At 41.5% G+C, this 20,470-nt stretch overlaps 1 protein-coding gene across 1 annotated transcript in view; it reads right to left on the reverse strand.

The window, feature by feature from the left end:
• The window catches only part of gmds (GDP-mannose 4,6-dehydratase), a 663,771-nt gene that overhangs the window by 409,505 nt on the left and 233,796 nt on the right, over positions 1-20,470 (reverse strand). Inside the window, exons 5-6 of the mRNA XM_078539480.1 lie at positions 19,951-20,143; positions 18,106-18,210 (exon numbers count right to left, since the gene is read on the reverse strand). Of these exons, the coding sequence (XP_078395606.1) occupies positions 18,106-18,210; positions 19,951-20,143 (298 nt within the window). The remainder of the gene's footprint in view (positions 1-18,105; positions 18,211-19,950; positions 20,144-20,470) is intronic.

Genomic DNA, 20,470 nt, shown 5'->3' on the forward strand with positions numbered 1-20,470 from the left:
AAGGTTATCAGGGTAGATATGAATGTGGAATTTGAAACACAATCAGATCAGCCATGATCTTATTGAATGGGAGAGCAGGCTCGAAGGGCCGAATGGCTTACTTCTGCTCCTATTTCGTATGTTGTCATTTGAGGTAACCATGCCATCCTGTGTTTTAACTTGATCCGTTAATACCAAAATAGTACTATTTCACGTGACCGTCCCACATCTCTTTCTGACCCCCATACTAGCTGACATTATGGGCTGGATCTTTGCTCCTGAGGTAGTATATCGAATCAGGAAATTTCCCACTGTGGGAAACAGTGCTGCGAATGGCACGATTTTTGTTTTGGGGGTGGGTGGGGGGGTGATGGTGCGTGATGGAGTTGGGCTCACTGTCCCTGGATGCAATTGAAGCGGGCTATAGGGGCTGCCGAGTGCTGACGCAGGCTAGTTAAAAGGTCTGCTCCAGTTCTCTGGGACTTTGTTGTGTTGTTAAATATTAGGCCCTCTAGCCCAAACCCCACACACCCCCTCACTCCCCACCTACTCCCCAACCTCCATTCATGCTAGTCCATGCCCACCACCCATCCCCAATGGTCCCTCATACTGTCCATGCCAACCCATGCCCCCCTACCTACCCCAAAAGCCCCTCATACCTCTATGCCAACCCAAACCCCATTCACACCCCAAACTGCCTCTTTGTTATTTATTAATTCACGGGATGTGGACTGTTGACTAGGCCAGCATTTATTTCTCCATCCTTAATTGCCATTGAGAAGGCGGTGGTGAGCTGCCTTCTTGAACTGCTGCAGTCCATGCGGTGTGAGTGCACCCACAATACTGTTAGGGAATTCCCCCACTCCTCACCATGGTCCCCTACAGCCCCTCTGTCAACTTAGTACCAGCTCATTTCAACCCATGCCCATGCAACACCCTTCGACCGTACACCCTCCATTCCAACTTACCTAGTACCCACCACTGGCAGAGATCAGGAGCCATGCTGAGATGAAATAAAGTTCTAAATATCTATTACAGGGTTCACTATATGAAAGAACCCCATTCATGTAAACCCATTCAATACATTTAGACCCCCTCAAGTACTTAATCCCTTTATAAAAACAAACATTTTTATTCACAGTCCCACATGAATGACAGCTAATCCTTGAATAACCTCTTCGAGCTGTCAAAAAATGAACTTATAAGCACCCACTGTGATAATGATAGGTTGTGGAAAGCAGTCAAGCAGTAATAATGCTATAATGATAGCACTTAGGGTTATATCAATAAATGCCTATTGATGTTGCCGGAACAGAATTTCTTTACTCTCAGAAACACAGGCAGGGGTTATAAATAACTTTACAGTTTTACATACCTTATCAGCCATTCCAAAGCATTTACAGCTCCACCATAAAGTGGTGGAACACACGCTATGAGTAGAGGCCGTTCCTGGAGCGAAAATTGGATCTGCTTGTCCCGTACACTGTTCAAATGGCCCAGCTGATTTGTAATTCATGCCTGCACATTTCAAGCCCCACCCCCTTTTCCTTTCCAGCAAAAATGGGATCTGCCTGAAATGGAGGCAGGACTTCTAGATCCGGGTCCCATCACCCATTTTTAAAGGTCCACGGAGTTGCCCGAACTCCACAAAAATCCAGCCCTATAAATGGTTCCTTCTCCTCAGCCACTGTTTCAAACAGGCTATTACCGCTCTCCTCAAAAACCCACTCTCAACCCCTCTTGTCCTTGTTATCTACCACCCTGCCTCCAAGCTCCCTTTCTCTTCCAAGATCCTTGAAAATCAGATAAAATTTTGATGCATGCCCATCATTCTCACAACTTCCTCTTCAACCTTATCAATCAGTTTTCTGCCTACCCAACATCTCTAAGGCTTCCTAATTAAAGTCACAAACAACATTCACTGTGACTGTGGGGTGTGGTCACTTATCCACTTTCCGGTTTTGACATGATCGATCACATTATCCTCATCCAAAACTTTAAAACTTGATTTCTAGTTAGCTATCCAAACGTAGTTAACTAATTATACCAAAGATTTTCTACCAGTAGTTTGTCTTCTCACCTCCCTGCTATTACCCTAAGGATTTCTTCTTGACCCTCTCCCCTTCCTCATCTATTTGTTGTCCTTTTCTGGCACCATCCATAGGGATGCAATTTTCCTTATGACTCTTTGAAATGCCTTGGAACTTTCTTTGCGCCTGTAGCTTTGTAAATGGGACTTGGTACGGTGGAAACTAATTTTTCCCAGGCTTAGATCACTATAAATTATTTGTGATCCGATTTTAGTTTGTAAATTTAAGAGAGAAAATCTAGCCATTTATAAAAAGAAATGACTTCATCATGAGAACAGTTTAACTGTTTGGTGGAACAACAACGGGTGAATTGCTCACTGTTGTTAATAATGCTGTTTCTATTGCTAGAACACCAGCAACCAAGCTCAATTTCAAGACTATACTGTAGGAATTGGCAAACTCACCACCCATGATATGTTGCTGAAGAAAGACACTTTTTAAAAACTCATTCATGGCATGTGGGCTAGTCCAGCACTTATTGCCCATCCCTAATTGCCCTTGAGAAGGTGGTAGTGAGCTGTTTTCTTGAAGTGCTGCAGTCCCTGTGGTGTAGGTACAGTGCTGTTAGGGAGGGAGTTCCAGGATTTTGACCCAGCAACAGTGAAGGAATGGTGACACATTTCCAAGTCAGGATGATGTGTGGCTTGGAGGGGAGCTTCCAAGTGGTGGTGTTCCCATGCATTCTTGGCCCTTTTTACTTCTAAGTGGTAGTGGTCATGGGTTTGGAAGATGCTGTCTAAAGACCGTTGGTGAGTTCCTGGGATGGATCCTGTAGATAGTGCACACTGCTGCCAATGTGCGTCAGTGGTGGAGGGAGTGAATGCTTGTGGATGGGGTGCCAATGGGATGGTGTCGAGCTTCTCGAGTGTTGTTGGAGCTGCACTCATCCAGGCAAGTACGGAGTATTCCGTCATACTCCTGATTTGTGCCTTGTAGATGGTGGACTTGGGGAGTCAGGAGGTACGTTATTCGCTGCAGGATTCTTAGCCTTTGACCTGCTCTTGTTGCCACAGTATTTATAGGGCTAGGCCAGTTCAGTTTCTGGTCAATGGTTACCTCCAAGATATTGATCATGGGGGAATTCAGCAATGGTAATGCCATTGAATATCAAGGACCGATAGTTAGATTCTCTCTAATTGGAGGTGGTTATTGCCTGGCATTTGTGTGGCACACATGTTAATTGTTGTTGAAGCTTTTCATCTTGCATTCATCAGGATAATTTGCAAGAATACCAAATGCAAAGGGAACAACAATTTATATTTCATGAGAAGAGTGTGCTGATTGGTTGGTAAGTGGATTGGTAGAGGTGTTGCCATGGAGAATGCACCAGTTAACTGATGACTGACAGTTAATTGCCAAGCTTTGTTTAAATTCAAACCAGGCAGGTTGACTCCGATTGGTCAAGGCATTGCCCTGGGGAATGAACCAGAGAATGGCTGTCACCTATGTTTGAAACAGGTACAATGTGTGTACATGTCCTTTCTGTTTGCAAAGAACAGGGCCTTGTGTACTAATATATGTAGCTCCTAGTACACGTAAGTGCACCACTCATGATCTCAGAAGCATACCTCTCAGCCATCTCAGATTTATGAGGTAATGAGGACATTCTAATTTCAGTAAAAATTAGAAATTTGCTCAGTAAATCTAATAGAGTTAAGGCCACAATCAGATCAACCATGTATTTATCAAATGGCAATGCAGGCTCAATGGGCCAAATGGCCTACTCCTACTTCTATTTCTTCCTATCTTATGATCTGTGCTTCCCTTACCTTCCCCACCAAAAAACTCTGTTCCCTAGCCACTGGCTCCAATCCTCTCTTGAGAACTCAGAGGCTGAACCAGACTGGTCACAACGTTGGTGTCATATTTAGCCTCAAGGTGAGCTTTCTACCACACACCTATGCCACCACAAAAGCCTCCTATTTCCAATTCCGGGGACAATGCACCTCAAATCCTCACCTATGGGCCTTCATGATGACAAAAAATGTCTTTAAGGACAAATACAAACCATGTATCATGTAACCATCCCACTGAATCCTGCCAACTAACAACTCTCTGGTGGCTCTACTGCATTGCACGCTGGCGATGACAATGTCCAAAGATGGCTGGAATTATGTGCCGAGTCTGTGAACGCTAAATAAATAAATAGACATAGAATTCTGCACTATAATTAGCCTAAAACATTATAATATATTTTTTATCAACAACTTACTTTTGGATTTTGTTGCTGAAGCTCAAGTTACAGTACTGCAAAAAGATCATAAAATTGGCCCTATGAATTTTGTTGGCCTGAAAATCATAGGACTTTTGACTTTCTTCAATTACATTTTATTTATTACATTTTGGTTGTTGTGACAATCAAGTAACACAAATACAGGTGGCAATACTTTATGGCCATACATGGTGCCAATAAATTACCACTTAATTTATGATGCAGGTGTGGGTGTTTATCTCAATACCATATGATAGTATCTAATATACATCCTTTCATCCATGATAAAAACAGCTCTGATTAATATTGTTATTTGTACTATATCTAGGCTGTAGTTATGTCTGGAATGAAAGTGAGATACTTTCAACTACTGCAGTTCTTCTATGCAAAATGTTCACAATCCATCTTCACCATCTTGCCTTAAAACAGTGAAATGTCATATTTCCTGCTTCAAATCTTATATGAGAACACAAGTAGTAGGAACAGTGGTAGACCATATGACTCGTCGAGCCTGCTCCATCAGTCAATGCGATCATGGCTGATCTTGGGCTTCAACTCTACTCCCCTGCTTGTTCCACATATACCTTGATTCCGAGAGAGCAAAAATCTGTCTATCCCAGCCTTAAATGTATTCAACAAATTTCTATAAATTCAGTTGTATTCAGAATCATGATCTATGAGTCCTACCAGCAAATGTAGTGGACTGTAGATCTCATCCACATTTGTTTTCACAAGTCTCATGGAAAGGGTTGAGTGATGAATTGCAAATCACAATATTAGGAGTTACTTCAGTTGGATCATCAAAATGACTGAAGTGCCATCAAAGCATCCCCTAAAGAACTTTATTTCATTTCTGTAAAAAATAAGACTGAACTAAACTCAGCCACCAGGTTTTATTCCTTTTGAGTCCAGCAGCCTTGAACTTTTGTATTCCCTGTTAAATCTCCAATGTAACTCACATCTTACAAGGTCACCTCTGATCCCTGCTTTTGAAAGCAATTTATTCCCTGATGCAATTGCTGAACTCTGAACAGAGAAACTAAATGGTGTTTGAGGGTTCAGTTAGTTTCATTGCTAAATTATTTACAACATCTACTAAAATTTATATTACATAATAATATTTTGTGACAGAATTAGTTGTAAATATTTGATTCTTAAAGAAAAATGACAATTTCATGCTACAGAAAGCATTGTACTTGGGTACAATCTTTTAGTTTCCTAGAGGAATAAAACGTAATAATTTGGGGAAAAGTTGATACTAAACAGAGGCTTTGCATTACTGGCTTTTCTGATTTACCTGAAACAATGGACAGTTGTCATTGAATCCATTCTCCACCACCCTGTCAGCCCCTAAACCGTCCCCCAAGGCATTGTTCCCAGCTAAACTAGCTGGCAACCCCAGTGTTCTGTTTGACCACAGCTGAGTTTTTGATCCCATATCGTTTTTATTAAAAAGACCACCAACTTCCACCCCTGCCACAACCCATCTACTGCTGAAACCTTCATTCACTTTGTCACCTCTCCAACTCAAATATTCCAATTCTGTCCTGGCCAATTCTGGCTCCCACAGATTTCAACCTGCATTGGTCCGTCAACACTTCCAAATTAAAACTCTCACCCTCATATTTAAATCCTTTCATTGCCTTGCCTTCTCCCTGTTTAAGTAACCTGCTCCAGTCCCAGCACCACCTGCTTGAAATCTCTGTTCCTCTGACTCTGGTGTTTTGCACATTTTTCCTTCCCTTTGGCTTATCTTTAGGTGCTGCACCTTCAGCTGTCTAGGCTTCATGCTCTGAAATTCCCTTGTTAAAGAGGATAGGGAGATGGTGGAGTTCAAGACCCACCTCTTTGACCAAGCTTTTGGTCATCCCTCCTAATATTTTTTTCTTTGACTATTCTTCATAACTCTGTGAATTCTCGTGAGTTCTGAAGAAGAATCATATTAGACTTGAAACATCTACTCTGTTTCTCTCTCCACAGATGCTGCCAGACCTGCTGAGTTTTTCCAGCATTTTACTGTTTTTATTTCTGATTTCCAGCATTCGCAGTATTTTGCTTTTATTTTCTCCTTTAGCTCAGTGCCTTTGTGAAGGGCAAGTTACCTTTTCCTACATTAAAGGTGCTACATAAATGTTCTTGGTGATTTAGGTTGTAGGTGTAGCTACCCATTGATTACTTACAGTTAATGTCACGCCAGTGTGAAGAGATTCGCTGGAACAAGGTGTCTCTTTCTGGGTCTAATTGGGGTCTGATTGCAGAATGCCCTTTACTCCATCATGTAAATTATTACAGCTCTGTGATCAGCAAGAAGCACTTCCTTTCAATAGAAGGGGTGTTGGTGGTGATTTAAAGTTTTAACCAATATTTTAAGGTTGGTGAAACTTAAATACAATGGTTGCAGCATTGCTGCATCTTCTACCTCAGGCAGCACTGGGCTCCCTTCTGCTGGCAGAGATACAATTAGGAATCTGCCCTGCAGATTTAATAAGGCCCAAGGAATAAACTCCACCAGGGCCAGGACAGGGTTTCAAGGACAGGCAGAAGTCTCATCCTAAACCTCTTGGAGTAGATTTAGGAAAACACAACCTCCCATGGTTCTCTGACTGAGATCCACTAGTTTAAACGCAGACTCAAAATAAAACCGAAGACCGTCCTCTTTGTTTTGTTCAACTACCTGGGGTGGAATTTTCTGCGCCCACTGGTGTTGGGCATGTTCAGCAGCGTGAGCGGACAATATGGAGAGAAAACCAAAAATCGGTTTCACAACGTCGTTTGCAGTTTGCAATCATCCACTCTGCTCATCAATGGCAGGCCGTGTTTCCCGCCATCAGGAACCTCATTGTAATACATTTATGCTTGCCGGAATCATCCCCCACACTGGATCGTCCTTGTATGTTGACGTGTTTCACAACTGAACACAAGCGACGTACACCTGGGCAGCTGCACTTTGCTCAGGACTTTGAGGGTTGTTTGCCTATCTTGCTTTGGGCAGCACTTGTGTTCATAAGCACCAGGCTTTGCAGGCAGCACCACATCAGTTTTAGGGGGGCTCATGGGCAGGTTTCTACTTAGGAGACCAGTCGTAAGGTGGGGGTGGCTTTTCAACGGCTTCAGGGCTAGGGCTTGCTTAGGGAAGGGGGAGCAGTGGTCTCAGGCAAGGGAAGAGGCTGCAGGGCTATGGCATTACAGGGGAAGGGGGGTCTCCCAGGGTGTGTGTGGGGTCACATGTTGATCTGTGCAAGTAGCCTCAAGAGGGAGAGGGCTGAGGAGGCAATCTCCTGAGGAGATGAGGCCAGATGGAGATGTGAGGCTCTTTGTGAGAGTGTGAGTGGTGATGTCCCTTGAACTGACAGTGAGTGAGATGCCAGTGGATGTGTGCTGGGCTTGTGTGCTGGGCTTGAGAGTGAGAGAGTTTAGAGTGATGAGATAACTGCCTTACCCAAGCAGCATGGATAGAATCATTCATCCTCTTTCTGCACCGGATGGCAAACCTCTTCTGTGCAGCATTGGCGCTGACCACCTCTGCCACCAAGTCGGAGTAGTGACACTGATGGGCCTCCTGCGGCCTGAGCGAGGGTAGTGGGCATTGTGGCAGACTCCAACGGTGTCCAGAAGGCATCCCATGGATGCATCACTGAATCAGGGGGCTGTACTCTTTTTGGCTTTTGGAGCCAGGTCTTTACTGGTGGCCTCATAGGCTGGAAGCACAGAAGTGTGCGTGGGGCTGCATGTTGAATATGGCACCCAACATGATGAAGCAGCATGGTGATGGCATGGTGGGCAAATGAGAGCCCGCCCACCATCAAAACGGCGTGTTTCCCGGGAATGCATGACTAATGAGACAGGATTGGGGCGATACAGTGCGGAAAAAGGTTCTTTTTCACGCCCGCTACTGCACTTAGTGCAAATTTGGGACGATTCCTTCCTTAGTGCCAGCTGAGCTGCTTGGGAAGTTCTAAGAAAGGTGGTAGAAAAATAAAACCATGAAGTTCAACAACACTGCATGTTGAAATAAGAATGAGCCAGCTGACAGTCTTAAATGTGACAAACATTAGATGAAAGATTTGACTCAAATCACAGCAGGTTATTGCTAATCAAAAGATTTGACTTTCTAGGTACTCTTCATGAACTGGGGCATGATTAAATATTCATCAATTAAACCTTTTACCAAGATCAGGTGAAAGAGTGCAATGACAGCCATATGAACTCTCAGTAACCTGTGAAACAAACCCTGATTGAATAATATCTTTAAATAGCATAATACAGCTGAAATGTCACACCCAATTGTAAACATTCAAAAAAATACTTTTATGTGTAGCTAATTGTCATTCTGGACCCACCTACAGCCTGGAGGCACAAGCAACACTATAATTAATCCAAACTGCTTTTCTCATGAAAAGAAATGGATAGATTTTGCACAGAATTCAATTTCTGGTACCAATGGCATAAACCTTTTCCATTTTGCCTTCGAAGTTTTTAAGATGCAACTTATGTGAGAAACCAGAAAGACCTTTCCCATTGAAGAAAGGGAACCCTTTTGGATTAGGATGGATCTCTCAGGTGACAGGTAATTGAATGGTAGCACTGAGGTATGTTGTCACATATCCATCACCTATCCAAATAAGATTTTAAAGGATTCCACAATGTTCAGATTAAAAGATCCAAAAAACTAGTTTTCATCAGCTCGTAGGAAGGCAATTGAGGTTTGTTCTGCTTGGGTTTTGTGGATACTCTTGGATATTAAAAGAAACGGAGGCGGCATAAATAAACTTTTTCAGGAAATTCTTAGGCCAGTAAGAACTACTGTTCCTGAAATAAAATCTCAGTGATCTTTGTTCTGAAATGTTGCCTTGAAACCAATCATTATGTTTTCCCCATCTGCTGCAGATAATGAGTAGTCTTGCTAAGGAGGTCGTTTGTAAAACTACCTTGCTGCTAAAAATTCTCTCTCGTCACTTCTGTGAGGTGCTGAACAAAGAGAACTCAGCTTTTCTGAATACCAGTTTCTAATATATACATTTGTCAAGTCATAGTGGGCAGAAATGAGAGCTACCTTGCATTTTCATACTGCACTCTGTCCACACATTGTGCTTTTGCAGATTTAAATATTTATCACCTAAATTCCCATGACCCCACTCCCCAGATTCATCCTCCCAGTTTCAATCTGCAAATCAAATTTCTTACCTAAGGAGCAGTTATGAGACACCTAATGAAGTGTAAATGTGAATTCTAACATACATAATATGATAAAAACAATAAGCTTATGTTGTAAATGGATCAAACCATTCTACTGAATATTAGTGTTCTTAATATTTCAGTCCTTGCCCATGTCTATGCCCTGAAAAAGAAAGTTTATTTGTGCCTCCTCCATTTCTTTTGATATCCAAGAGTATCCACAAAACTCAGGCAGAACAAACCTCAATTATCTTCCTACTGGCTGATGAAAATGAGTTTTTTGGATTTTTTCAATCTGAACATTGTGGAATCCTTTCAAATCTTATTTAGATAGATGACGGATACGTGACAGCATCCTTCGGTGCTACCATTCAATTACCTGTCACCTGAGAGATCCACCCTAAACCAAAAGGGTTCCCTTTCTTCAATTCTATTGAATATTGCTATTCTTCATATTTCAGTCCTTACCCTTGTCTTATCTAATTTGTAATATTTGCATATAGTAAACTTATATGTGCTGAATTTGAAGTACCACGTAATGAAGCAAGAATTGATATAGTTACGTACAATGTTCATAAATATATGGATCATATTTGTGTATTTATTGAATTATTCTATTTCAGATATAAGCACTGATGATAATATACAATACAGCAACAAATATATTTACCAAAAATCCTTTTTTTAAACATCTTATAAGAATTCCATATTACCAAATGCATAAAAACATCAACCCTACATATGGGATTATCAAAATTTACCTGTAAGACCATTACAAGATTGGAAATAACATTAAGCAAGATTTTTGTTGCCATGCATCGGGGCAGCTTTGATCCCACTATGTATGCTATATGTGAAGTAGAACTGAGTTCATATGCCAGAGTAGGCCACAATGCTTTGATAAAAGGGGCAATTAGACAAGAAGGGGCCGAAGATAATGGGGCTGATTTTCCTTGTGTCACAGAATCGCAGAATCATTATAGTGCAGAAGGAGGCCATTCGGCCCATCGAGTCTGCACTGGCTCTCTGAAAGAATATTCCCACTAGTCCCACTCCCCTGCCTTATCCCCATAACCTCGCACATTATTTATTTTCAGGTCGCAATCCAATTCCCTTTTGAATACCTCGATTGAAGCTGCCTCCACCACCGTCTCAGGAAGTTCGTTCCACACTCCACCCACCCTCTGGTGAAACACTTTTTCCTCACATCACATTTACTCCTTTTGCCAATTATTTTGAACCTGTGCCCTTTAGTTTTTGATGCTCTCTTGAGTGGGATCAGTTTCTCACTATTTACCCTCCCCCTGTTGCCCCAGCATAAATTGAGCTTTGCACTTTTCTTGTAAGAATGGATAGGTCATGGAAGATTCAAGCAAGAGCTCATGAAGATATTGTATACATATAGTTTTATTTTCGATGCCTGGCAATGAAACACTTGAAACTAAAATGTTGAAATAACCTGTGCTTAGTATTGCTACTGTAATCTTATATGATGTTTTTAAATAAACTTAATAAGAACTCCTTGTTGTGATAAGCTGCTCATGGTTGGTCAGCCTTATCTTAATCACTGTAACTTTGGGCAATAGCTGTCTCAAAGAAATTAGCCTGTTGATGATTAGCTGAGGACTGATCAGCCTCGTTTCATTTCAGTCCAAAGTCATCCAGCTGACAATAACCAATCAACTGCATCTTCCTTGACCTTGTCATGTTGGAGAAAATAGTCACATTTCAAGGCTCCAGGTGAAAGGCTCAGGCTTGTACCGATTATAAGCCCAGTATAACTACAGATGATTTTAAGAAGTCAGTAGGAGAGGAAGAAGCTACAAAGCAGAAGGAACATCAGAGCAGGTCATGTATCTCTGCCTAGAAGAGAATAGGGCTTTTTTCATTCTTTTCTTATAATTATGTCTCGAGCATTGTATTTGGTTTAATTTATGCTTGATTTGATCAACTCAATAAAGAGCATACAGCCACATGGGTCGGATTTATTACAAAATGCCAAAAATATGAGATCAACATAGTAACGGGAGTAGACCATTTTGACTCTCAATTCTGTTCTGCAATTCAATTTTTCCTTATCGGCTGTCTCTCGATTTGAGGATGATGTCCACACAAGGTTGCAAGTTTCTGCCATGGCTCTTCATGTAACTAACAGGCTGATTCTCAACCCACAGATCTTTGAGCACATGGCATAGGGTGTCCCATGAGGTAGTGGGATCCCGGAGTGCAGGATTTGCTTTCTTTTCTTCCCTTCTCTGTCGCTACTCTGCCTCATCATTAGGTGTTGTAACTCAAAGTGTGATGCAGTTTGATGGACAAGGTGTAGCCATTTCATATGATTGGTAGCAAGTTCCTCTCAGTCATTAATGTCAATGTGCCAAGCTTCAAGGGGAGCTTCAGAGTGTTTTTGAAGCATTTTCTTTGCCCTCCCTTAGAATGCTGGCCATTTGAGAATTGGAATCTGGGCCTGCAGGGGAGATGTTTTACAGTGTCCAGTCCATCAAAGTTGATTTAACAAGAGTTTTACCTGAATGCTTGTGCAGATGGCTTCAAGAAAGACACTAATGTTTGTTCGACTACCCTCCCATTGAATCCGGAGGATGAGGCGGAGACACTGCTGATAGAATTTCTCTAGCACTCTTATGTGTCATTGTTATACAGTCTCTCCTTCAACATATATGTGAGATGGAATTTTGGCTGACCAGGTGTGGGTTGATAGATGAGTTTTTTTTGGGCAACATTCAAGGACAGGCCGAGTTTCCTGTATGCGGAATTGAAGAGATCGAAAGTGGCTTGAAAATCTGGTGTAGAGTGGGCAATGACACTGCAGTCATTTTCAAACTAAGTCTATGGTGGTCAGTTTAGTTTTGGCAAATGGGTGACTGGGGTTAAGGAGTTCTGCATCTAAGTGGTATTTAGTACTCACAGCAGAGGCAGTTCATCTTTGATGAGGCGAATAGCCACTGTCAAGTAGATTGTATCAGACAGCCTTGCTCGAAGCTGGTCTGGATTTCAAAGGTGTTTGTTTCACATTACCCACTGAAGACAGTTGCAGTCATATCATCATGAAGCAATTGCAGGACTATGAAGATGTTTCTTAGACATCTAAATCTTTGAAACACAATCCATAGAGTTTCGCGATTTATTGAGTCAAATGCTTTGGTTAGGTCGATGAATGCAATGAAGAGTTCCTGGTATAAAAGTAAAATACTGAAGATGCTGAAACACTGTAATAAAAACAGAGTGCTAAAAATACTCAGCAGGTCCAGCAACATCTGTGGAGAGAGACACAGAATTAACGTTTGAGTCCAATATGACTCTCCTTCAAAAGAGTTCCTAGTGTTGTCCTCAGCACTTTTCTTGGATTTGTCTGGCAACAAAGACCATGTCAGAGGTTCCTCTGGAAGGTCTAAAGCCACATGTGTTTCTGGGAAGGTTTCCTCAGCCACATGAAGTAGGCGATTCAGGAGAACGCGTGTCAGAATTTTCCCTGCTATGGATGAGAGGGAAATACCTCGATAGTTTTGACAGCATGATTTATCTCACTTCTTGAAGATGGTTACAATTGTTGCATTCCTGAAGTCAGGGGTGGTGGTAAGGAGAGCTATTTTTCCTCTCAAACCCTAGGATGAGTGCATGGAGTCTTCATCTGAGCAAAAGCCCATGAGCTTTGAAGACTCAGCTGGACTACCATTAGGGGTGCAGGCTTTGTTGTTCCTCATCTTTTTGCTTGCTTGTTGCAGCTCTCCCATTGGTGGTTCACCCATGGATTCTACCACTGGGTACTGGAGAATAGCCTGAAAGTATCAGCTGCCACTGTTGAGTTGTTGAAAATGTTCTTTCCAGCACTGCCAGATGGTACTGTCAATCTTAAGAAAAGGGACACCACCCTGTGAGTGAAGGAAATTTTGTCCATTTGACCTTGGTCCATAGGTGGCCCTGATGGCTTCAAAAAAGCTTTGCTTCTCATTATGCTCAGCATATTGTTGGATCGCTTGGGCTTTCCCTTCCCACCACATGTCCTTTATCTTCCGGATTTGTTTTTGGGCACAGCCTTGAGCTATTGAAATGCTGCCTTCTTGACTTGCAACCTTGGGTTATTCTGCCAGGCAATGAAGGCTGCTTGTTTTTGTTTGAGGAGGTCACATATTTCAGCATCATTTTCGTCGAACCAGTCCTGGTGACAATGATGCTCGAACCCATAGGTCGAGACACAGGGGCCTAGTACAGCTGACTTTATTTGATCCCACTGTTCTGGAATTGGGTTGGATGTGTAAATTCAGTTAGATCATGCCCAACAAGATTTCTGTGCTCAGCTAATTAGCATTTGAGGATAAGTTCCAGACAGGATTCTCCAGTGTAAATCAGCATTTATTCAAAAAAAGTGAAGTTGCACACCGCTGCAGGCTTTAAAGACAGCATGCAAATTCAAGGCAAAATCTTGCCCTGCTGCATCACCACAGAAAAGACAAGGCAACTCAAAGAACTGGGAAAAACAGCTTATCTTCACTGCGAATAATTTGATAATTAACACTTTATACTTCCTCCAATTTAAAGAAGCAGCCTTGCAATTTATAATGTCCCGTTTGCTTCAGAACTCTCAAAAAAAAATTATATAGGAGGCAATATGCTACCATGATACAGCCCCTGCTTGAAACAGGCTGGCATTTAATTCTATGTCAGGGTTATTCCAGAAAAAGCAGATCAAGTGCATATGAGACAAAGATCTACAATTACAGTTCCATTCTCATTTCTTCCCTCTAATGCTTCAGGGGCTGGCAAAAGAAACTCATCCCCATTAAGTCTTGTAGCACAGGTGCACAGAAATTTCATCTTAACTAATAATCAAAACATATGGCTAGTGTCAATGACCATGTTTGTATCGAAATGCCATGCTTCAGCTCATTATTCTAAACCAATAACTGCCGAATAAGTGAAATGGCCTCACTGTGGAAATTTTCTGAACACCAGGTTCACTGGTTGATTTCTGATACTAGGTGGAAAAGAATACAAGAATAGAACGTCTCATCTTGGTGAAAGAAGGTCGGGGACACAGGGAAAGAAGAAAAGGGTAAATGAGTTGAATAAGCATACGGCCTACAATGAAAAGTGAGAGACAGTATAAAGGTAAAAGAAAGGGCTTACACAAATGCACATAATAGTGAAGATTCCAGGCCTGGAAGAAATATGAAGAACAGCAAAATTATACAAGAAAAGCAATAAGAGTTCCAAGAAAAGAATACGAAAAAAAAACTTGTGAGGGCTATCAAGGATAACACTAAAAGCTTTTACAAGTATATTAAAGGAAAGAGGATGGCCAAGTGTAATGAGGGTCCTGTAGAGACAAACACAGGTGATACTGTAAATAAAAATAAGGAAATAGCTAATTAATTACTTTGTCTTGGTCTTCACAGTAGGGAAGAGGATATAGTATCAGAGATATGAGTACAATTAAAATTAAATTAAGGGGAGGAACTTACTACATATGAATGAGTAGGCCATTTGGCCCCTCGAACCTGCTCCGCTATTCAATAAGATCATGACTGATCTGAATGTAACCTCAACCCCACATTCCTGCCTGCCCCTGATAACCTTTCAGCCCCTTGTTAAACAAGGATCTATCTAGCTCTGCCTTAAAAATATTCAAAGACTCTGCTTCCACCACCTTTTGAGGAAGAGAGTTCCAAAGACTCTCTGCCCTCAGAGAAAAAGTGGCTCATCTCTGTCTTAAATGAGCAATCCCTTATTTTAAAAAGTGACCCCTAGTTCTAGATACGCCCACAAAATTTAATAGAAGTAAGATCATGGTAATGGAGGGAAAAAAGAGACTGAAGCTAGGCAAATCTCCAGGTCCCAATGATTCCCATTCCAGGGTATTAAAAGAAATAGGAGAAGAAATTGCAGATGTTTTAGTCATGATTTTCCTAAACTCTCTCCATTCAGAAATTGTTCTCTTGGATTAGAAAATTGTGAGTGTCATTCCATTACTGAAAAAGAGTGGGAAACAGGAAATTGTAAATCCATGAGTCAAACATCAGTTGAGGTCAAGTTACTGGAATCTGGTATTAGGGACAGAGTGTTAAGCACTTGGACCAATATAATCTGATCAGAGAGAGTCAGCATGGATTTGTAAAGGGTTAAGTCATATTTAACTAGTTGATTTTTTTGAGGAGGTCACTTGTGTGGCAGATAAGGGAGTGGCTACTAATGTTAGTAGTATGGACTTCCAGAAGGCATTTGATAAGGTTTCACCTAAGCCACTGTTAACAAAAATATAAGTACATGGTATGGGTAGTGAATTGGTTCAGAGGTAGGAGACAGAGAAGTAGGGATAATGAGCATGTACTTCAATTAGCAGACTGTGAAAAATTCACAAGGTACTGAGGCCTCAGCTTTTCACTGTATGTATCAAAGACTTATTTGAAAGAAGAAAGAGAGTCATATAACAAAGTTTTCTGAAGACCCTAAACAGTGTAGTTTGGAGCAGAAAGTTGCAAAGGGATAATAGTGGACAAAACTGTGGGAGAGGGAGTTCAATGTTGGAAAGTGAGGTCATTATCTTTGGAATAAGAAAGATAGATCAGCGTGTTTTCTAAATGGTAAGAAGTTACAAGCTGTGGAGGAGTAGAGACATTTAGGGGCTCATGAGCAGAAACTATTAAAAGCTAAAGAACTAGTGTAAAAAATAATTAAAATGAAATGTTAGCTGCTACCTCAAGAAGGCTGGAATGCCAAGAGGTGAAAGTTATGATACAGTTGTACAAAGTTCTGGTTAGATCACATCTGGAGTACTGCATTCAGTTCTGGGCACCTCTGGAAAGATATATTGGCCTTGGATGGGGCGCAGTGTAGATCCATCAGAATGATATCAGACTAAAAGAGTTAAATTATGAGGCCAGGCTGCATAGACTGGAGTTGTATTCCCTTGGTATAGAAGATGAAGGGGTGACTGACTAAGTGTTCAAGATAATTAACTGATTTGAAAGGGTAGATAGAGAAACTATTCCCTCTTGTGGGGAAATGCAGAACCTTAAACTTAGAGCTAGGCCGTTCAGGGTTCATATAATGGGTAGTGGAAATCTGGAACTCTTGCTGAAAAAGCTGTTGAGGCTAGGTCAATTGAAAGATTCAAAATTAAGATAGATTTTTGTCAGTTGAGGGTAACGAAGGGATATGGAACGAAGGCAGGTGACTGGAGTCGATGTACAGGTCAGCCCTGTTCTAACTGAATGGAAGTACAGGATCATGAATCTGAATGGCCTATTCCTGTTCCTTTGTTCTTTTCTATGTCCCTATGAAAAAATTTCAAGACAGTCCACCAGCTGAAGTAGGTAGCATGGTAATAACAGTGGTGGACCTAAGCTGAGGGTGTAGGCAGAATTATTTCAAGACAGAAGTTATTGGAGTGGGAATCTGTGTGTGAGAGAAAGAAATAAAGTATTTACTTAATTGAAATATACTTATTTAGGTGAATAAATACAAGTAAAACTTAAAACAAATTTATTTTACTTCTCAGTATCTTGGATACTGCAATGTGAAAACATAATTTAATAGTGAATTTAAGCTTCTGCTCAGATGTTAAAGTTTTGAATATTAAATCGGAGGCAGTGAGGGAGCAGTGCGGTGGACGGGGGTCTGGAGGGAGCGGACGGGCTGCTTTGAGGTTGGTGAAAAACAGAAGAATGTGCTTCCTGTTGTATTTAATGGCAGGGCCTGACTTTTATCCCCTTTTCCCAGATTAAGGGGCAAGCTGGCTGGCTGTGGAGCAGGTAGGCCTTCGATACCAGGCCTCAGCTGGAGGGCAGAAAGAAAGGAGAGGGGGATCGGAAAAGTTGCAGTGGGGGGAGGGGGAAGATTGGAGTCCAGGAGCAGGATTGGGAAATCAAAGGCCAGGGGAAAGAAAGGAGGCCGGTTTGGAGGGTTGGAAAACCACTGGCAAGATTAAAGGCTGCAACAGGCAAGAGATCAAAAGCCAGAAGCAAGATCGGGATCCACAGCAGGAAGGAGATCAAAGGCCAGGATCAGGGGAGATCAGAAGCTTCATGGAGGAGAACAGCAGAGTTGTGGTTGATCAGATAAGCCCTGGGGGAGATTGGAGGCTGGAGCTGGGGGTTGGGAGGAGGGAAGAGGAAGGTTCTAGGGATGTTCAATCGCAGGAGCTGGGCGAAGCAGATAAACTGGATCCAACAGGTAATTGGAAAGGCACTTACCTCCTGGATCTAGCAGTCCTCACATTTTAGCTGCCAGGCTTGCCCAAGGCTCGGAAAACTTGGTTGATCGGGGCTAAATTCCAAATGTGAGACTTGCAACCTCATTTTAATATTTAAATTTCCAACTTGCTTCCTTGGAACAGTGATTGCCTGCAATTCCAACCCCCACCACCCCTGGTTTTACTCCACTAAAATTGGAAATGGGTGGGTGAGGGTCTTGAGTCAGGTTTTTGACATTTTCACATCCCACTCAACCCAAACTCAGCTGCTTTTGGGGGTTAAAACTACCCCCCACCAAAGATTTCAACTTAAAACTGTTATATTATAAACACACTTTGATAGTCACACTTAAAAAAATTAAATTCATGCCAAATCTGAAACAATATTCCAAAGGCACTAAAAATAGAAATAAATATATTAAATGCATTAGTTTTCTAACCTCTTCTTGGACTTTCATGATTGAAAAGAATGCCATTGACAGCAAAAAGGTTGTAAGCCTCCCTGAAGTTCACCACTATCCAGTAGGCGTAAAGCTTGGCTGCCCCTGTAGAATAAACAACAGCCTGCAAGTCAGCAATGTTCATTTCTAAAGTAGCTGGAAAATGAGTTGAAATCTGATAATTCACTGTCAACAGATCCATCGCTAATAACAGATGGCCTGATTCAAATACAAGTGGGAAGAGCCTCTATGAAGTATTAAGGCTTCATTATTTTCCTTTACTTGTTTTCCCTTTACCAATTTTCTCGTTATCTTACTTGAAGGCTTTTACCTTACTGGAGCACAGATCCAAGGACATCAGAATTTGTTGCCACAATGGGCAATTGTCATTATTCACATTTGGCAAATGCTGGCAGGCTATCCAACTGCAGGAAGCATCACAGCTGAACCTGATTCTGTCATTGTTCAATATCCATAACAGGTCACTTTCAACATGAGTTACTAGTTGCCAATCAAAAGCAGGATCTCTTGCTAACTTCTATATTCCCAACCCAGGGGGACTAAGGCTAATTGTAGTATCTCTATTGCTAATCAGCTGAGATCAGTTAACTTAGCATAATCCAGAGAATGGGGCTAAGACCTTCCTTCCCTGTGTAAGTAAGCTAGTCACTAAATAAGTTTGTTGGGCTACTGGAAAAGCTTGCTTTTGCTTTTAAAACCTAGGACCTTCATGACAGAATCAGTTCAAGCACATTATGATGATGTTTGAAGGGTCTCAGCTATGGTGTTACATTACATGGACTGCAGCGGTTTAAGAAGGCCGCTCACCATCACCTCCTCAAGGGCAACTAGGGATGGGCAATAAATACTGGCCCAGCCAGCGAAGCCCAAGTCCCATGAATGAATAAAAAAAAAATACCTTCCATCTCTTAGTACTGCATTGAGTTTCTGGTTTCAGCTACATTGCTACTCCTGTACATCTTGCGGCAGCTGACTCAAAGCAACCTTAATTGGTAGATCACCCCCACTCTGATGCAGGAATATGTGACCCAGGTAAGATAGGAACAAGAAGTAAAATAGGGGGAGCTGCTACTCTCAGAATAAATTCAGAGACAAGCAGTATTAGATTTTAAGCACCCTCAGTTCTAGCCATTTATGCAAGAATTCCAACTGCTGTGCTGAGTTAGCTGATTTATGTCAGAATAAGATTGGGTCATATACAGAGGCCCTCAGTATCTGAGTTACAGAAAATGCACGTGTAGACTTTGGACAAAGACATGGTTGGGCAGAGTTGTGATAGCCCTCCACCATGGAATAGTCTGTCCACTCTTGCAGCTTAGGATCATGAATGAAGAGCAGCCGCTTTGATATAGCGTCAGTTGGAACCTCTGGAACTGTAACCTGCCATGAATCAATATCTTTAGAAGGTGAAGGAATTGGAGGTAACAGAATTTTTTTAAAAGCAGCCAGCATCCTTAAAATAGGAGATAAACCCTTAATTTATATTGACAAATTTTCATGTGCACGTTAATTAGTAAGGGGGGTCATAATTTAGAAAACAATGAATCTCATTATTTTCTCAATTTCACCATATTTGTCAGCTACATCATAGTTTTAAGTGCTCTAAACCAAATGTTTGAAATGGGCAGTTTTTATAAAAAAGATAGTTGAGCAATTATAACTTCCATTCCTTTGGTTATACGTGAAAATTACTTTTGTTTGGCAAGTTATAAGGTATATCTCTAAACTAATCTAGACACTTCTTTCAGTCTTTACTTTCCACCCAAATTAACTTCAGTTCGGAGATGTGAACTCAAATGTACACAAATACATTATAGTGCTTACCATATGGTGACCGAGGGTAGAAAGGGGTAGTCTCCTTCTGCGGAATTTCCTGTACTTTGCCAAACAGCTCACTGGTGGAGGCTTGATAGAACTTCACTGTATTTACAAGGCCACAGGTTTTAATGGCATCCAGAAGTCTCAGGGTACCAACACCATCAACATCTGCAGTATACTCTGCTAGGTCAAAGGAGATCTAAAGGAATTGCAAAAGTAAAGGCTTACTCACAGCTAGTAGAGAGATGTACTGCAAAAAAGAAGTCTTTGTTTTACAAGGGATATGGGCCTTTTTTACATGATAATTTTAGTGAGTCCAACAACATTAAGATTAAGCAAAATCTACTGGTCAGTTGAAGCAGCAATAAAAGCAAATGTGCATCAATTTAGGTGGTATAAAATAATCTTTTAATGTCAGTGGTAGCACTCTTGCCTTAAGTCAGAAAGTTATAGGTTCCTAAGCCCCATTCCAAAACTTAAACACGTGATCTAAGACTGGTACTTGAGGTGTCATCTTTCAGTTGAG

This window comes from Cetorhinus maximus, chromosome 3 (assembly GCF_964194155.1).
Source record: "Cetorhinus maximus chromosome 3, sCetMax3.hap1.1, whole genome shotgun sequence".
Classification (NCBI taxonomy): Eukaryota; Metazoa; Chordata; class Chondrichthyes; order Lamniformes; family Cetorhinidae; genus Cetorhinus; species Cetorhinus maximus.